Source organism: Macrobrachium nipponense, chromosome 1 (genome assembly GCF_015104395.2).
Source record: "Macrobrachium nipponense isolate FS-2020 chromosome 1, ASM1510439v2, whole genome shotgun sequence".
NCBI lineage: Eukaryota > Metazoa > Arthropoda > Malacostraca > Decapoda > Palaemonidae > Macrobrachium > Macrobrachium nipponense.
This window is the reverse complement of record NC_087200.1, coordinates 202,984,307-203,003,620: the sequence shown is the minus strand read 5'-3', so window position 1 is coordinate 203,003,620 and position 19,314 is coordinate 202,984,307. Positions and strand designations below refer to the sequence as shown.

Genomic DNA, 19,314 nt, shown 5'->3' with positions numbered 1-19,314 from the left:
AGTGAAGTTTTGATGCAATGTTATTTAACATAAGTTCCATAAAAGTGAAGTTTTGATGCAATGTAATTTAACATAAGTTCCGTAAAAGTGAAGTTTTGATACAGTCATCTAACATAAGTTCCGTAAAAGTGAAGTTTTGATACAATATCATTTAACATAAGTTCCTTAAAAGTGAAGTTTTGATACAATGAAATATAACTTCCGTAAAAGTGAAGTTTTGATGCAATGATATTTAATATAAGTTCCTTAAAAGTGAAGTTTTGGTGCAATGTTATTTTACATAACTTCCTTAAAAGTGAAGTTTTGACGCAGTGCTATTTAATATAAGTTCCTTAAAAGTGAAGTTTTGATACAATGTCATTTAACAAAAGTTCCATCAAAGTGAAGTTTTGATGCAATGTTATTTAACATAAGTTCCTTAAAAGTGAAGTTATGACCATGCCATCTACCATGTTCTTTAAAAGTGAAGTTTTTCTATTGTCATTTAGTATAAGTTCTTTAATATTGAGGATATGACAATTTCATCTTTGGACAAGGAAAGTTATCCCTAAAAGCTCAGCGTTTCCTTCCTAATAAATTATTACAGAAATTCAAAGGTGTTCAGTTTTTCCCTCTTTTCTTTTCTTTTCTTTTCTTTTTTCAACCTTGATTAGATGTCTCTAATTTCTGTGTTGTTGCTTGAATGCTGTTGTTGCATTTCGAGGTTTCCATCTAATGCTGAATGTGATTTGCATAAAATAATTATATCTTGCTCATCATGCAGTGGTAGTTTTAGGAAACATGCTCTTTATTCAGTTTTTTTAATTTTTCTATAATTTCTTCTAATTCTTTCCATTCATGTTTTCATTATAAAGTTATAATGAGACTGTTAGCCTTCGAAGTCGATTCCAAAAATACAGCAATATCAGAAAAGTAAAGTAATTGGTAAAATTTAAATTTCAGACGGCAAATACAGACGCTTCTCCGCTTATGAACGAGTTACATTCTGAACGGCTTCTCCTATCCAATTTGATATAGTACGTACTCAAGAGTCAATACATACAGTAATATTTATGTATGTTTTTTTTTTATACTAAAACACAATACTATACTAGATTCACATCAGTCGTGCATTTGGAGTTTAGGCCAGTCCCTTACGACACCCCTGACTGGCTGTTGATGAGCCAATGACAGGGCTGGAAACTCAGTCTCTCTCGAGAGTTCACATAGGTAGGATGTATGTTCCATCTCTCCTGAGAGTCATTGGCTTATCAACAGCCAACCAGGAGCGTCATAAGGGACTGGCCTAGACATCATATGCACGGCTGATGGGAATCTACTATAGGAGTGCTGTATTTTATAGAGTATTTTATTAGTATAAATTATATTAAAAACCTTAAAACATTAAGTAAATCTTGGTGGTAGCATAGTAAAATATATTTATTTTACACTCGCGGCTGTTCGTATCTCTGAAAGTTCACAAGTTGAAAGTTTGTAAATAGAGGAATGTCTGTACTAATATTCTCTCTTTCTCTCCCTCCAAAAAAGGAATGAAGATAGAGGGCACCAGGACATTCCCAGTGGGATGGAAGGCGCGCGAACTTTGGGCGCAACTGACACAAATGGCCGTCTCTGCCATTCTTCTTCTTCTTCTCTTTGTTCCACTGGGCTCTTGGGCTCGAGAACACCTGCAATTTGCACCTGGCAAGACCCTGCCCGGGGATCTTGTTGACTACTGGGTTACTGACGCCTCTTCACAATGTGAGTTCTTTCCCGATAATTTAGATTTCTTTCATACTTGTTTGTCCAGGCAGACTCTGAACTTGAAGCAGCAACAACTGAACAGGTTATATATATATATATATATATATATATATATATATATATATATATATATATATATATATATATAGACTATATATATGAACAAAGTTACAGCCACGAAGGAAAATTGAAACACTGGAGATGCTGTGTACTTTCGTCTTATTACCAAGGAACATTACCAAGACATGGTCACTCACAGCAACTAAAGATATACAGAGCAGGGGCCTATGTATGTGGTGGGTATAAGTCCTAAGGTAAAAAAAAAAATACAAAAATACAAAAAGGTTGGGAGGTCACAGAACAGTCAACGGATTGACATCTAAATCTACTTATTGGTAATCGTCTTTATGATATCTATCATATGTCCCTTCTGGAACATATGTTTTATTACTGGGTCAAAAGAAAATTATCTTTGGCTTACATTAAAATGATTCACCAAGGTTATCTGAATCATAATAGATTCTAACAAGTTCCTGGAAATGGTTTTGTCACTAAGTATTTGTGTTGTTTTAATCTGGTGTTTAATTCTTTACTGGTCTACTAACGTGAAATGAATCTCAATCCATACATGCAATTTTTTTTATACAATATTGCTATCTTTTCAAGGGCTGTTTTTATAAGCATATTTTTTATATTATAACAAGAATGATATTATAATAATAATAAGCATTTTTTTATATTATAATATAATATGAAAAAAACATGCTTATAGAAAATAGGCCCAGAAAAGATGGCAATATTGTACACAGAATTCCATGTATTTATGGTGATTTAATTAAACACCAGATTAAAACAACACAAATACTTGGACAAGGACGCATCACTGCCATGGCTTATGTGCATCAGTCGCTAACGCCCTGGCCTCTCAGTTGAAAGACTGGTGTCCAGGCACGATACGAGTCACATTTATATATGCTATAATACCTTACGCCTTAATTTTATTACATATTAATTTATTAATTGCATCAACTTCTCCAACATTCCAGGTGTCTGCAGAATCATGTGCATCCGTAATATTTCTTGCAGCGGCGTCACTGTTCAGTATAATGGAGGTACAGTAGCTCAAATTGAATTCGTTTTTCTCAACTATTTTTCCACATTCTTTCTCTCTGATGACATTGCGTGAAGGAAATGAGTGGAATAATGCCATTGATTGTTATTGCGTGAAGGAAATGAGTGGAATAATGCCATTGATTGTTATTGCGTGAAGGAAATGAGTGGAATAATGCCATTGATTGTTATTACTTTTATGACTTCAGTCAGATGTGCAGTAGGGGAAGGGGATTATGAATTCAATGGTAATAAATCATATTCCTATGAACTCTTTCCCTTTCTTATTGTTTTTCTTGTCCTTCCACATTTCCTATTTCGTAGTTTAGTGTCATGGAGGTAATCACATGTTTAAATTACCTTTCTCAAGTGTTTGTGTGTGCATATACATACATACATACATACATACATATATATATATATATATATATTATATATCTATATATATATATATATATATATATATATATATATGTATATATATATATATATATATATATATATATATATATATATATATATATAATATATATATTATCTATATATATAATATATATATTATATCTATATTATATATATATATATATATATATATATAGATATATATATATATATATATATATTCACTGGAAGCACGTGATGTATATGGCATGTGGAACTAGGTATAAATCCTGACTGGTTTGATCTGTACTCAAGATCTTTAGTTAATTTAAGAGTGCCAGTACGAGCGAACATAGACAGTAAAGAAGAAATAGTAGCACCTGACATGAAAAAGAGGAGCCACAAACTCATTTGTGACTGTGAGTGCTCCTCTTATAAATCTTGTTTATTGTAAGATGGGTTCTAATCTTGGCTGCTGAGACACGCTAGGCCACATTCCTTACAAGCTAAAGGTTTTGCATATTTCTTTTTCAAATAAATGAATCAGGTTTGTATGTTCATAGGCTATTCTTACAGAAGCTGTCTTCTGTTAAATTTTGTAAGTGTATTTCCTTGCAACATTTTAGATTAACCCGTTTTTTTTACGTCTGTTCAGCTGAGAGCAGAAGCGTTTTCCCACAGACGAATGGAATGTACGTTTCTTTATGCCATTCAGTTTTGCTTCCCAAACATTTTCCTGTTGGACCAATAGAGAAACAGACGGGATTTGGTATACACTTTCTTTCCTATTGTCAGAAGTGATTTTATGAACGAATTTTTCACTGTATTGTTGTTTTTAAATGTTACATTAACTCAAGTTTTAAACAGATGAGCAGTTGTTTATTATTATTATTATTATTATTATTATTATTATTATTATTATTATTATTATTATTATTTTTTATTTTTTTTTTTTTTTTTTTTTTTTTTTGCTCTATCACCGTCCTCCATTCGACTGGGTGGTATTTATAGTGGGGTCCGGGTTGCATCCTGCCTCCTTAGAGTCCATCACTTTTCTTACTATGTGCCGTTTCTATACACATCTTCTGCATGAGTCCTGGAGCTTACTTCAGCCTCTAGTTTTTTCTAGATTCCTTTTCAGGGATCTTGGGATCGTGCCTAGTGCTCCTATGATTATGGGTACGATTTCCACTGCATATCCCATATCCTTCTTATGTCTATTTTCAGATCTTGATACTTATCCATTATTATTATTATTATTATTATTATTATTATTATTTTATTATTATTATTATATTTATTATTTCGAGGAGTTTTTATTTGTTAATTTTGATATCCAATAAAATATTACTTAATTACCATGTGTACTATGGAGACATAAATTGTAAATACAGGACTCCGAAGGGTGGCAGAAAGTGTGAATTTTATTGTAATACTCTGGTATTTATATCCTTTTTCATCCTTCAGCTCAGCTCACATGTGAATTCAGTCACGATGAAGTTCTCGTTGAAAATCTAGTAGAGAGATCGGATGCCAATACCTGGATCTTTAATGGTAAGTTCAAATTCAGAATTTCTTCTGGAAATATTCAACAAATCTTACCTTGAATCTCATTGCTATCTGCTGCTCCCTAGAATAGATTTGTATGCCCAGTGAACACAGAGGAGAAGATGAGACGCGATGTCTCGAGGCTGCCATGAAATAGCAAACTCTACTCCATTAATGTGCATTATATTACCGTGAACCCTCCGTATTCACGGATTTCTCTCTGGAACGTATAGTACCCCTCATTATTCACAGAAAATTCGCCTATTCACGGTCTTTTCCTATAAGAAATATCCACAAATTCCTGGGTTTTTTTTATCAGTTTCATCGTAAAATACACTTTTTGGAATAAAACTATTTAAAAGACCAGGGGTTTTCCATGAGTTTAAACTGACAAAATACTAGGCAGTTTTAAGCATTTTATCGGGTCTCAACTATCTGCAGGTTCTATCTATTTGCAGGGGTCTGGTACCCATACCCACGAATACGGGGGAACACTGTACTATATAGATTAAGAGTTAGTTACTGAACCTCTGATCTCCTCTATCGTCTATAGCTTAGAGCTTCTAAATAGCAGTACCTGTACAAAACTAATGCTCCGTTGAGGTGCCATCATACCCTAATGCTAAGTTCCCCTAAGGACTTTTATTTCCTCAGTTTAAAGAGAATGAAGCTATATTTTTCCTGGGTGAGTTGTTCAGGATACTTTGTGGTGTGCGTGTCTTCTTCTTTCTCTACAAACAAAACTTGTCCTATTTGGGGTCACTGTAATGTTCTTCAACACACTCTTCCATATCCTTCGTCCAGTGCATCTCCTTCGGTCCAGTGCATCCTCCTCGCTCAATCCCAACTCCTCATATCTCTCTTCACACTTTGTGGTGTGTGTGTGTGTGGTGTGTGTGTTTGTACAAAAGCTGGCTCTTACATACATAACTCATTTGTTCTGGAAGCTTTCGTGGGAGACAGTAGGACTTTAACAAATCTTTCTCAACAGCCACTACGACTACAACAACTCCAGCTGCAACTACTACTACTACCTCTGCAACCATAACAACTACTCCATCGACTTCTTCAACAACTACAGTTACAACTACAACCAACCACACCCCAACCCCTACTACTACTGATACAACCACAACCCCCACTACTACTAATAGTACAACCACTACACCAAGTACTGATACAACTACAACTACCACAACTTCAACTACTACATAAAACCACCACGACCCCAACTACAACTAAAGCAAAAAGTAATTATCATCCTATTCATTTATGTTATTTTTTTGATTACAGGTCTCCCAACATACAAGTACCACTAATAGTAATGATAAATATTGTATCATATTGATATACTTTCATTCTTTAAATCTCTGTTACTTAAATAATCGTTAAAAGTCCAAATAAGTTTTATTTAGCTCAGTTGGTGTCTCCTATCACTGATAAGTAAGGTAGATCTTAATATAGGCAAGCCTTTAAATGTCTCAAAGTATCGCCCATTCTTTCCAAAAGTGGCATTTGTAAGATGAGTCAAAATGGTTCAAATGAAATTTAAGCAGAAATTCAGGAGTCATGTGCATAGCAGCTCTTGGCCAAGTGGAAACTGATGTTTACTGATGAATAAGGATTTTTTTTTTTTTTCACTTCAGCTTGCCCATTGGGCTACGATATATTTAATGGTTCCTGCTACTACTTTCGCTCCAGTTATAAGGACTGGGCAGATGCACAAAATGATTGCAAATTTTATGGCAGTGAGTTGGTCAAGATAACAAGCCAAGGAGAGAATGACTTCATTAAAGGTAAGTGTACAGAGTTTATTGTTTCTCTCTTTCTGTGTGTGTGTGTGCGCGCGTACTATTTCCTCATGTCAGCACTAACGGAAGTCCGTATCAATCATGACATTTAGCAAACTATAACTGAAGACTTTCTTTTGACCTGACATCTTGTAAAATTATTTTTCCTCTGCTTCCCACCAACAGAACAAACTTCAAATTCCCATTTCTGTTTCTTTGTAGTTCGTCCCATATTATTACTTATATATATAATAATTCCCTTCACTGGTATCTGAATGTTTGCAAGTTGAGTGTTCGAAAGTAGGTTGATGTGTGTACAAGTTCACTTGTTAATGCAATTTATAAACTAAACTTAAAAGGCCTGGCAGTATTTCGCAGTACATAATAGTATTAATTTCCCCCAACGGACAACGAAAAACCAAATGAAGGAAAAGGTAAAGAATAACGAAATAAAATGCTGTGAATGTGTTAAAAAAGAATGATCCCGACTATAACTACGTAAATAAACAGAAGTGAAAACTTGATTATGAACACAAAACTTCGTGAACCTGGGATTTTCTCTAAACAAAAATGAAAGAATGTTGTAGTCTGATCTGCCTTTCTAGATTAACAGTGCGGACACATGTGAAAGGAAAAAGAAAAACTATCACAAATTTATGCAAGAATCAAGAATTCCAGGACACAGTGACATCAAAGGTGACTAAACATCCGCACTGAAGCAAGCAATCGAACATTCTTTTTGTATCTAGTACAGCTTGCTTGATGGCATTCCTTTGTTGCAAAAAACACCTGACCAATTACCCTGTGAGTTAGTGTGCTTAATAGTAGAGAACATGCACAGTGCAAGGTGACACATTCTGTGGCAGGATATATAACGATAGAAAGAATATCTATAATTCAATGGCGAATGGAGATCCAACATTCTTCCCTTGAATCACTTGATCATTCAGTCTAATCCACACAAACATATTTTGTATAAGTGGTAAAGTAAAAGGAAATTCATTACTCAGTGGTGATGCACTATTGCCTTTGCCCCCCAGAGGGTGGTAGTGCCATCAGTGCATCTCATGGGGTGCACTGTAGTCATTACTGAAGGTTCTTCGCAGCGTGCCTTCGGCCCCTAGCTGCGACTGCTTCCATTCCTTATATCAACATTACCTTGCCTGCACACGGATTTTAGAGATAACTTAATGTTTTGCTTAGCATTAGCTGTTAAGTACTCATAGGGGAACACTATTTCTTTCCAACAGGTAAAGTAAGTAACAATGGCTTCTGGATTGGACTGAATGACAAAGCAAAGGAAAAAGACTTTAAATGGTCTGTGGACAACAGCGCTGTTGAAGACAATGGCAATTATTCAAGGTGATTATTATGTGCTAGATTTTGTTTGTTTGTTGTATATTAAATAAAGCAAGATTTACGTATTTAACAAAGTATATGGAGAGAAAAATTGTAAATCTGAATAGCATTTAACCACCCTAGCAGGAGACTGTCGTGATGGTAATTTTAATTGGGTATATTCAAAAGAATGTCCAATGTTATCTACTCGCGTAAAATATCTCAGGTTAGGTGAAATTTCTCTGTTTGTTAGTAATGCATACATATGTACAAATGAAGAGGGTTGACGAACATTAGCTCCATCTTCCCTACATCGGCCATATTCAAAGCAGAACACACCCAAGTATTGTTCCCAGAGTTAATGCATGAAATGGGAAGCTGTAGTGCCTGATAGCCACGTCTTTGAAGCTCTTTAACACTGGATGCAACGGAAATCATGATACATCCTGTAGCATTCAAAGGTTTCCAGAATGCTCCCGTGATAAACCAACTTTTTCGTTGCTCATGATGAAAATGTTCACAGAGTAGTGTAGGGCGTCCATAAAGTCTTTCCCGGGTTTCAGACCGTCATTACGCACAAACTATGTTAGCTAGAGGTATAAGGTTTCCTTCAATTTCAACAACAGTGACTAGAGTTTTTTTTTTTTTCTTTTTAACATTACTAATAAATTTCAACATGTGCCCCCTTTGTTGCCCGGAGTATGTCTTAAGCGAAATTCAATCTCACTCCAGGTATTCTCCAACTTCTCCATAGTTACATTGCTTTTAAGGTTTCAACATTAGGTACTGGTGCACTGTACGCTTTATCCTTGATATAACCCCATAAGAAAAAAATCAGGAGGGTGAACGTGGTGGCCATTCTGTCGCGCACAGCAACAAACGAATGCATCACTTAACTGGGTCTACCGCTTCTCTTACGGGGATCCGGTCTCTGTGAACTTTCAATACATGGCTTTAATGCTTTTAGAATCTGGTGGATCACGTCGATACTCATTTCTGAACTTGCGATGAACTGAACCCAAGGTGATGTTTTGCGGACCTAGGTGTTGGACTGTTTTAAAGGCGGATGTTTTGCGGTACCATAGTGTTGAACTGTAACAGGCGATTTGTTTTGCGGTACCATAGTGTTGAACTGTAACAGGTGATTTGTTTTGCGGTACCATAGTGTTGAACTGTAACAGGCGATTTGTTTTGCGGTACCATAGTGTTGAACTGAACTATTAACCAGTGATTTGTTGGCGGTTTACCATAGTGTTGAACTGTAACAGGCGATTTGTTTTGCGGTACCATAACACACACTGGGCTTTCTCCTACAATGACACCATTTGTGCTATTCTTGACTCAGAGGCGGAAGGAGTAAACAAAGAAACTTTAGTAATTGCTCAACATAATTTGAAGTTGTGTCGGTCATATCCACGAGAATTTAGTTAATAATTTTATTAATCAGGGAATGACTTTATCGACACCCTGTATTATACACTTATGATGTACCTATTGTTCCCCAATGTAACGTTGACGCTTTTCAGTGGCAAGGATTTTTGCTTTATGGATTTCAGGAGAGTAATGAAATTTCTCTCCTTCACAAATAGGCCATTAGCTTCTAGTTTTTAGCCATTCTTTGACATTACCTAGTCCTGACAATACAAAGCATTCACGATATTCAGGAGATAAATGAACTCCTTTTATTTCGGGTTATTATGTTATTTATGTACAAGAACATAAAAACCCACCCCACACAGAGAAAGAAAGATGTAGCGAACATTTGTATACATGATTCTTCTATTTTTTTAATGTGAAATATTAACGTATACTAATCTTAACTGTTTCATTACTTTTAGCTGGGCAGTCGGGCAACCCAAACGATAACAATGGACAAGACTGTGTTGTGATATATTCGGACGGTACTTGGAATGATGAAAGATTGTTATTACTCGTATCACTGGTAAGAATACTAATCTCTGAATTTTTGTCATAGTTGCAACCAGTTACCTTCTACTATATATGAACGAGTCTTATGAGGAGAAAGAAGAGACAACGAAACCCGTTAACTGATAACAGCAAAGTGTCTTTCTTGTACAGACTTAGATATTCCCCTTCTTGACCACTCTTTTCATTGAGACAAAATTCAGTCATTGAAAAGATCATAAACCTCGTCTTGAAGATTGTTTATCGTTCCAGAGACATTAAATCTGAAAATAGTGCTTCCAGAGAAACCCTGTCCACTTTTCGTGCTGTGCTCAAATCTTTGATCTTAAAACGTCTGACTCAAGACAATGACATTGTGTAAGAAATTCGACGGGATAATTGCCACTGCCTAGTCCTTCTTTCCCACCATTATTCCTACATTAAGGGATCAGTTACCCGATGCGCCTTCCCCACTGCATGCATCAGGCATGGCTTATTGCTTGTCAAAGGGGTTTTTTAGTCGACTGCATGCACTGGCTGTCTATCAACCACAGTTATTGGCTCGGCCTTGCCTTTGACTGAAAAGCCCACTTGCCAGCAGCAGTTTCCACGGTTATTGGCAGTGGCCTAGCCCTTTACTAAAAAATACGAGTGCAAGGCAACAGCGCTCCTTTTAGTAACCTTTTACAACACACAGGACTTACAGTGGTAGTATTCTTACACCCCTACCACAGGGATATGCCACTGCCTAGTCCAGTGGTTCCCAAACTTGGCCATAACGAGGACCTCCAAATATGATGAGTCCCAGCTGAGGACCCTGATAGCCAATCAAAAGTTATCATTACCATACCGGGAGTTGCTACGTCGTAATTAATTTGAAAATAAGCTTACGTTATGAATAATGATGTAAAAAGAAAGATGTGCAAGTTAGCTGCTTGCGCCACCAAAGTGTCGATAACACGCGACACTAGGATGATAGGGAATCAGTTATGTACATTTTTTATTGTATGTATATTTTTTTTATGGAGTTGAAAAAATATTAATTTTTTCCTTGTGTCTCAGAACCCTTAGGCCCTTCTCCAGGACACCCAGGGGTCTACGGACCCCAGTTTGGGAACCACTGGCCCTAATCCACCCATTTTTTTCACTAATGAATTCGAGTGGTATGGCCAGATAGATGAAGCCGTAATGAAATATTGACCAGGGTAAGGGGTCTCTCTCTCTCTCTCTCTCTCTCTCTCTTAAAACAAAACAAATAGTTCAGACGAAATTGTCAGTTATCAAACTTGTATGGTATTTGTTAGATAAAAATGGGCACTTTTATTAATAGAAAAGAAATATGGTTAACTTAGTATGCATGTCTTTTTATAAACTTTTATACATAAGTCATACTGTCTTGTTTTCTCCTCACATGACATATTAGAGGCTCTTATGTTTAAAGCAATTTACTTTTAACAGCAAGTGGAACCTCAACAAGAAGTCATAACTCCTGCTGTAACCATTGACTAAATGTGTTTCATCAGACTGTTGTTGGAAAGACTTAAGAGTGATTTGCTCTTTTTTTTTTCTTCAAAAATGCTTTCTTTTTTTAAACAACGACTTTATTCTTTTCAGCTACATCTGCGAAAAACCAGCCTCTTAAGATGGACTAACAACATTGCCTGTGTAGGGACAGTTCTCTGCAACTAGCATAGGTTGCAATCTGTAGACAGTTCTCTGCAACTAGCATATGTTGCAATCTGCACTGCACAAGACAGGGTGTCATGAACTGACCCTCATAGAGGTATAACTAACAAAGGAGGGTAACTAGAGAGGAAATATATACATATATAGTATTAATTTTACATTCTATTCAGTGATGATAATTATCTTGAGTAGAAAATTCCTGTTTTCCTGAGACACTGTGAGTTGTACACAAGATGCTGGTTTGCTCTCTCGTTCCATAATCAAATTGAAGATTGACTCGATTTGGTCAGCTGAGTAAGTAGTAGCCAAGGTTTTATCAACTCAGAGGGGATTAGGGAGCACCATTTACCTACTTTTAGTGGTTAGAGTTTGTGATGATATAGTTAAATCACCAAAATTAATAGGATTGATTTTAAAAGCTAATTATGACCATTTTTAACTTGAAGAAGACACTTAGCTTCACAGAGCTTAATAGTAAATGTTGCTCTTGTATGCACTTGAAAAAAGGATTGCACTTTTAAATGAATTTCCACAAATGACAAAATCCTGAGGCCAACAGAAAATCACGGAAGACGAATTGTCACCCAAAGATTAGTTCATCATGAGGTATGACCGACTGATTTTGTAGAAAATGCAAATAGTATCTAGCAAAGTTTCTACTGAGAACACCACACCAGTTTGAAGAATTTTCTGACAATAGATAAGTGTTTCAGATGTGACTGTGCGTGAATTTATACACTTTTGAGAATGAAGATGAAGGATGTGAACAGCTTGAGCCTTTTTTTATTATTATCTCACTGTGTTTTTGTTATAAATAGGGAAAATGATTATAGCCTAACCTCTTGGACTGCGATATTCACAGAAAGCAATGAATTTGCATTTTATGTGGGCTTCAACACTTAAGTTAAGAAATCGGTGTTGACATAATTTTTTGTGGGCATTACTGGCAATAGTCCTGAATATATCCATGAAGAAATAAATGTTATTAGGAAGATGTATAAGGGATTAACACTTCCTGATAATGTATTAGACAATGTAATGAGATTGGCAAAATAAAGGACTTCTTACAGTGATGAAACAGAAACATATCGCACAAACAATATTCTTGTATCAGAATTACATGAAAGACATTTTTTTATGAAATTACTGCCCACAGGAGGGCATTAATTTCATTAAAAAAACAAAAAATTAATAAACAACTGTGATGACAGTCCCAAGAATGTGCACAATCAAATCCAATGTAATTCTCATGATAAATTCTGTGTGGATCAAAATGGTACATCACTGGAAAAGAGAATTAAGCAGCATCAAAGACTTAAAGATATATACAGAATATGTGCAAAAAAAAAAAAAAATTTTTTGCTCATGTTAAGAGTTTAATAATCAATGATATCAACTGGAAGACACAAAAAAAAAAAAAAAACTTCCTGTACTAATTAAATGTCAAGACTTAAGTTAGTTTATAAAAGAGAGTTTAATAAGATCTATAAATACTATCAGCTTAAAGATGTATAAGTTTGATCCACATTTCCACAGAAATATGTGAAAGTAAAGATTTTAATGATTGTAGTTAAGTCTGGTCCAAATAACAAGAAATTATATGATTGTTATTTTCCCCCAATAAATAATATCTGCATTTGGTCTCTAGCGAAGAGGATTTATGAATAACACACCCCTCTCTCAATCTAAGAAGCTCCGCCTACTCTTCGCAGTTGTCAGCTACTTTTTTTAATGTACCAGTCCTTGGAAGCTGCCTTGATACATGAAGCCGAGCAAGACCTTATCCTATGTTTCTTTTATCCTTGTGGTAATTTGTTTTCAAACTTCACTTGTTCCTGTCAAAATAAATAGTGCCCCAGTTTTGCCTTTTATCATTTTCCACAGATGCGAGAGCTGGAGTTTATTGGTCAAAATACAATATTGTTGCTCTGTCAATTTATTTGTCTCTTTACGATCTTTTACCTGCCAGTCTTTTTTAGCAGAGAGAAATGCAACAAGGTGGAGGAAGTCGAAGGGCGAGGTATAGCCATGTGTGCCATGAGAAGAGATGAAAATTCATGAATGACTACTAAGGAGGGATAGTAGAAAGAAAGTATAAAAGTAAGAAGTGAGGACAGTAAAAGTAAGAAATGTTAACGTTAAGAGTAGTAAGGATCAGGAGGAAGGAAAATTCAAACAGGAGAAGATGGAGTTTGATGATAATAGGCCAGCAACAGTCACTTCTACCTGGCTAAGCTGCTCATCCACAGTGAAAATGGTTTAAACCAGTCCTATAAAAACATGGTTTTTTTGGTTTTTTATATTTTTAGTCTTCATGTTTCCGTTTATAACAACTATATTTTAGGTAATATATATTTTTGGTAATTGTACTCTAACTTACATGTATTTTGTGTAACCATGCCATAATATAACATTTGATGTAACTGAACATATTCATACATTGGTAAACTTCAGATAATTAGGTTAATAGAAATTTCTTTGTAAATTATTTTATATCTTTAATAAAAAAAGGGGGGGTGTTAGTTATATAGAAAGAAACAGTCATGTTAATCATAGCTTGAGAAAGAGAGCAATTATTCATTTCAAGTTGAAATAGGTAAAAAAGACATTCAATAAAGAAAATTTTTTGAAAATAAACACATTTAGTGTTGACTACAATGTTAGCACAGGTATATATGAAGAAAAAAAATAGTATTCATCCAAATCCTAGCCTCTGACCATGCATAATTTTTCAGACAAAATTTGTTATAAAGTAAAATTTCAATGTCAAGGTAACTTGATCAACACTTCAAAACAAAACAAATTAGTCTGTTTCATCTACATTATAGTCTTTGTTTAAAACTTTGTGTAAAAAACCAACTTCCCTGCCTTTTTAATTCCCAGTCTGTTTGAGTTTGGAGTGTACCAACCAAAAATAGAAAAGATTCTCTCAATGCTTGCACTTGAAGTAAGTCCATTAAGCAAACCACAGATATGTTCTATCACACTGATATCGATTTTGCCTTTTAATGCATTCCACCAGGAGCAAGGGGTAAGATGAAAAATGACTGAAAACTCAAACTTGTATGTCAAATACATATAGGGCCGCAGAATTGTGTGATTATCATTAAAATTGCTTTAGTTTTGTTCTGGGTAGCCCAAATATGAAATAAACCCATAAAAAAAACCATGGCTAGTAGCACAAAAAAATGAAAAAACAAAACTATATTTCATAGTTAAACCCCCCAAAACAAACAAGGTTTTTGGTTTAAAAAAAAAAAACATTGGTTTTGCCAACCCTGGACCCGGGAGAGTAATTTTGTCTGCAATAGCCACCACATGATCAAAAGCTTTGCGAAAGGGAGCAAGGTGATCTGTCCTCGCTCACTCCGCTCTGGTGGCTGAATCATCAAAACGAATCTCTCGTTAGCAGGGCAAAACGACGCTTGCTGATTGCCCTCCGGAAGATCCCACATGTCACTCATTGTGGTGTGATTGTTTGATCTTACAGCCGGTATTATCAGGATCCCAATGAACCCCTTCAGTTCCTCAGATCCATGTCCCTGTGGGCAACATGCCCTTATGATGATAATTATTCCTCAAAAGGGCAAGTCGATCATTGGAACGCAAGACAACTCAACTCGGCTAGCATATGATCAGACAAAAAGAGCGAGAAAATGTCGCTCACTCTTACCACCCAGCGGTGGCATCGGTGGGACCCCCAGGCTCAATCCTCAGCGTAAACAAATGTGGGAGGGAGGCATTGGGATCTCTCCGCCACCTATTCCCATCACGAGCCTCAACAATTTCAGGTCCTATGTGTCTCGATGTCGTTCATTGGAGGTGATATTCATGATATAAACTCACATGTTACAACTTAACTTTATTGTAATGAGCGGGGTTACAGCAACAACAACACACACCGACATCTGGCGGTGGCATCAGGAATCATGGAACTGTTGGTAGCAGTCTCAACAATACAATTATCATAATTACTGAATAATTATTAATAATATAACATAAACTACAGTGAATAAAACAAAACAAACAAACAAAAAATTTTTTTTTAAAAATTTTTTTTTCTTTTTAACATTACTAATAAATTTCAACATGTGCCCCCTTTGTTGCCGGAGTATGTCTTAAGCGAAATTCAATCTCACTCCAGGTATTCTCCAACTTCTCCATAGTTACATTGCTTTTAAGGTTTCAACATTAGGTACTGGTGCACTGTACGCTTTATCCTTGATATAACCCCATAAGAAAAAAATCAGGAGGGTGAACGTGGTGGCCATTCTGTCGCGCACAGCAACAAACGAATGCATCACTTAACTGGGTCTACCGCTTCTCTTACGGGGATCCGGTCTCTGTGAACTTTCAATACATGGCTTTAATGCTTTTAGAATCTGGTGGATCACGTCGATACTCATTTCTGAACTTGCGATGAACTGTAACAGGTGATTTGTTTTGCGGTACCATAGTGTTGAACTGTAACAGGCGATTTGTTTTGCGGTACCATAGTGTTGAACTGTAACAGGCGATTTGTTTTGCGGACCATAGTGTTGAACTGAACAGGCGATTTGTTTTTGCGGACATAGTGTTGAACTGTAACAGGCGATTTGTTTTGCGGTACCATAACACACACTGGGCTTTCTCCTACAATGACACCATTTGTGCTATTCTTGACTCAGCTGGCGGATAGAGTAAACAAAAGAAACTTTAGTAATTGCTCAACATAATGTGAACGTTGTACGGTCATATCCACGAGAATTTTAGTTAATAATTTTATTAATCAGGGAATGACTTTATCGACACCCTGTATTATACACTTATGATGTACCTATTGTTCCCCAATGTAACGTTGACGCTTTTCAGTGGCAAGGATTTTTGCTTTATGGATTTCAGGAGAGTAATGAAATTTCTCTCCTTCACAAATAGGCCATTAGCTTCTAGTTTTTAGCCATTCTTTGACATTACCTAGTCCTGACAATACAAAGCATTCACGATATTCAGGAGATAAATGAACTCCTTTTATTTCGGGTTATTATGTTATTTATGTACAAGAACATAAAAACCCACCCCACACAGAGAAAGAAAGATGTAGCGAACATTTGTATACATGATATTCTTCATATTTTTAATGTGAAATATTAACGTCATACTAATCTTAACTGTTCATTACTTTTAGCTGGGCAGTCGGGCAACCAAACGATAACAATGGACAAGACTGTGTTGTGATATATTCGGACGGTACTTGGAATGATGAAGATTGTTATTACTCGTATCACTGGTAAGAATACTAATCTCTGAATTTCATAGTTGCAACCAAGTTACCTTCTACTATATATGAACAGAGTCTTATGAGAGAAAGAGAGACAACGAAACCCTTAACTGATAACAGCAAAGTGTCTTTCTTGTACAGACTTAGATCCCCTTCTGACCACTCTTTTCATTGAGACAAAATTCAGTTACATTTGAAAAGATCATAACCTCGTCTTGGAAGATTGTTTATCGTTCCAGAGACATTAAATCTGAAAATAGTGCTTCCAGAGAAACCCTGTCCACTTTTCGTGCTGTGCTCAAATCTTTGATCTTAAAACGTCTGACTCAAGACAATGACATTGTGTAAGAAATTCGACGGGATAATTGCCACTGCCTAGTCCTTCTTTCCCACCATTATTCCTACATTAAGGGATCAGTTACCCGATGCGCCTTCCCCACTGCATGCATCAGGCATGGCTTATTGCTTGTCAAAGGGGTTTTTACGACTGCATGCACTGGCTGTCATCAACCACAGTTATTGGCTTCGGCCTTGCCTTTGACTGAAAAGCCCACTTGCAAGGCAGCAGTTTCCACAGTTATTGGCAGTGGGCCTAGCCCTTTACTAAAAAATACGAGTGCAAGGCAACAGCGCTCCTTTTAGTAACCTTTTACAACACACAGGACTTACAGTGGTAGTATTCTTACACCCCTACCACAGGGATATGCCACTGCCTAGTCCAGTGGTTCCCAAACTTGGCCATAACGAGGACCTCCAAATATGATGAGTCCCAGCTGAGGACCCTGATAGCCAATCAAAAGTTATCATTACCATACCGGGAGTTGCTACGTCGTAATTAATTTGAAAATAAGCTTACGTTATGAATAATGATGTAAGAAAGATGTGCAAGTTAGCTGCTTGCGCACCAAAGTGTCGATAACACCGACACTAGGATGATAGGGAATCAGTTATGTACATTTTTTATTGTATGTATATTTTTTTTATGGAGTTGAAAAAATATTAATTTTTCCTTGTGTTCTCAGAACCCTTAGGCCCTTCTCCAGGACACCCAGGGGTCTACGGACCCCGACCCCAGTTTGGGAACCACTGGCCCTAATCCACCCATTTTTTCACTAATGAATTCGGAGTGGTATGCCAGATAGATGAAGCCGTAATGAATATTGACCAGGGTAAGGGGTCTCTCTCTCTCTCTCTCTCTCTCTCTCTTAAAACAAAACAAATAGTTCAGACGAAATTGTCAGTTATCAAACTTGTATGGTATTTGTTAGATAAAAATGGGCACTTATTAATAGAGAAATATGGTTAACTTAGTATGCTGTCTTTTTATAAACTTTTATACATAAGTCATACTGTCTTGTTTTCTCCTCACATGACATATTAGAGGCTCTTATGTTTAAAGCAATTTACTTTTTACAGCAACTGGAACCTCAACAACAAGTCATAACTCCTGCTGTAACCATTGACTAAATGTGTTTCATCAGACTGTTGTTGGAAAGACTTAAGAGTGATTTGCTCTTTTTTTCTTCAAAAATGCTTTCTTTTTTTAAAACAACGACTTTCTTTTCAGCTACATCTGCGAAAAACCAGCCTCTTAAGATGGACTAACAACATTGCCTGTGTAGGGACAGTTCTCTGCAACTAGCATAGGTTGCAATCTGTAGACAGTTCTCTGCAACTAGCATATGTTGCAATCTGCACTGCACAAGACAGGGTGTCATGAACTGACCCTCATAGAGGTATAACCTAACAAAGGAGGGTAACTAGAGAGGAAATATATACATATATAGTATTAATTTTACATTCTATTCAGTGATGATAATTATCTTGAGTAGAAAATTCCTGTTTTCCTGAGACACTGTGAGTTGTACACAAGATGCTGGTTTGCTCTCTCGTTCCATAATCAAATTGAAGATTGACTCGATTTGGTCAGCTGAGTAAGTAGTAGCCAAGGTTTTATCAACTCAGAGGGGATTAGGGAGCACCATTTACCTACTTTTAGTGGTTAGAGTTTGTGATGATATAGTTAAATCACCAAAATTAATAGGATTGATTTTAAAAGCTAATTATGACCATTTTAACTTGAAGAAGACACTTAGCTTCACAGAGCTTAATAGTATATGTTGCTCTTGTATGCACTTCAAAAAAGGATTGCACTTTTAAATGAATTTCCACAAATGACAAAATCCTGAGGCCAACAGAAAATCACGGAAGACGAATTGTCGCCCCCAAAGATTAGTTCATCATGAGGTATGACCGACTGATTTTGTAGAAAATGCAAATAGTATCTAGCAAAGTTTCTACTGGAGAACCACCAAACCAGTTTGAAGAATTTTCTGACAATAGATAAGTGTTTCAGATGTGACTGTGCGTGAATTTATACACTTTTGAGAATGAAGATGAAGGATGTGAACAGCTTGAGCCTTTTTTTATTATTATCTCACTGTGTTTTGTTATAAATAGGGAAAATGATTATAGCCTAACCTCTTTGGACTGCGATATTCACAGAAGCAATGAATTTGCATTTATGTGGGCTTCAACACTTAAGTTAAGAAATCG

At 36.1% G+C, this 19,314-nt stretch overlaps 1 protein-coding gene across 2 annotated transcripts in view; it reads left to right on the top strand.

Annotated features, from left to right (window-relative positions):
• The first annotated feature begins 825 nt into the window (after window positions 1–825).
• Window positions 826–19,314, top strand: part of LOC135220024 (CD209 antigen-like protein E) — a 160,206-nt gene continuing 141,717 nt past the window's right edge. The window contains exons 1-8 of one of the 2 annotated variants that reach the window (XM_064257340.1): window positions 826–1,016; window positions 1,528–1,740; window positions 2,790–2,855; window positions 4,702–4,788; window positions 6,429–6,578; window positions 7,823–7,934; window positions 16,666–16,767; window positions 18,326–18,965. In XM_064257340.1, the coding sequence (XP_064113410.1) occupies window positions 1,530–1,740; window positions 2,790–2,855; window positions 4,702–4,788; window positions 6,429–6,578; window positions 7,823–7,934; window positions 16,666–16,767; window positions 18,326–18,353 (756 nt within the window). In that variant the 5' untranslated portion in view covers window positions 826–1,016; window positions 1,528–1,529 and the 3' untranslated portion in view covers window positions 18,354–18,965. Of the gene's footprint in view, window positions 1,017–1,527; window positions 1,741–2,789; window positions 2,856–4,701; window positions 4,789–6,428; window positions 6,579–7,822; window positions 7,935–16,665; window positions 16,768–18,325; window positions 18,966–19,314 lie in introns of those variants that run through there. The other variant, XM_064257342.1, reaches the window with a different exon arrangement.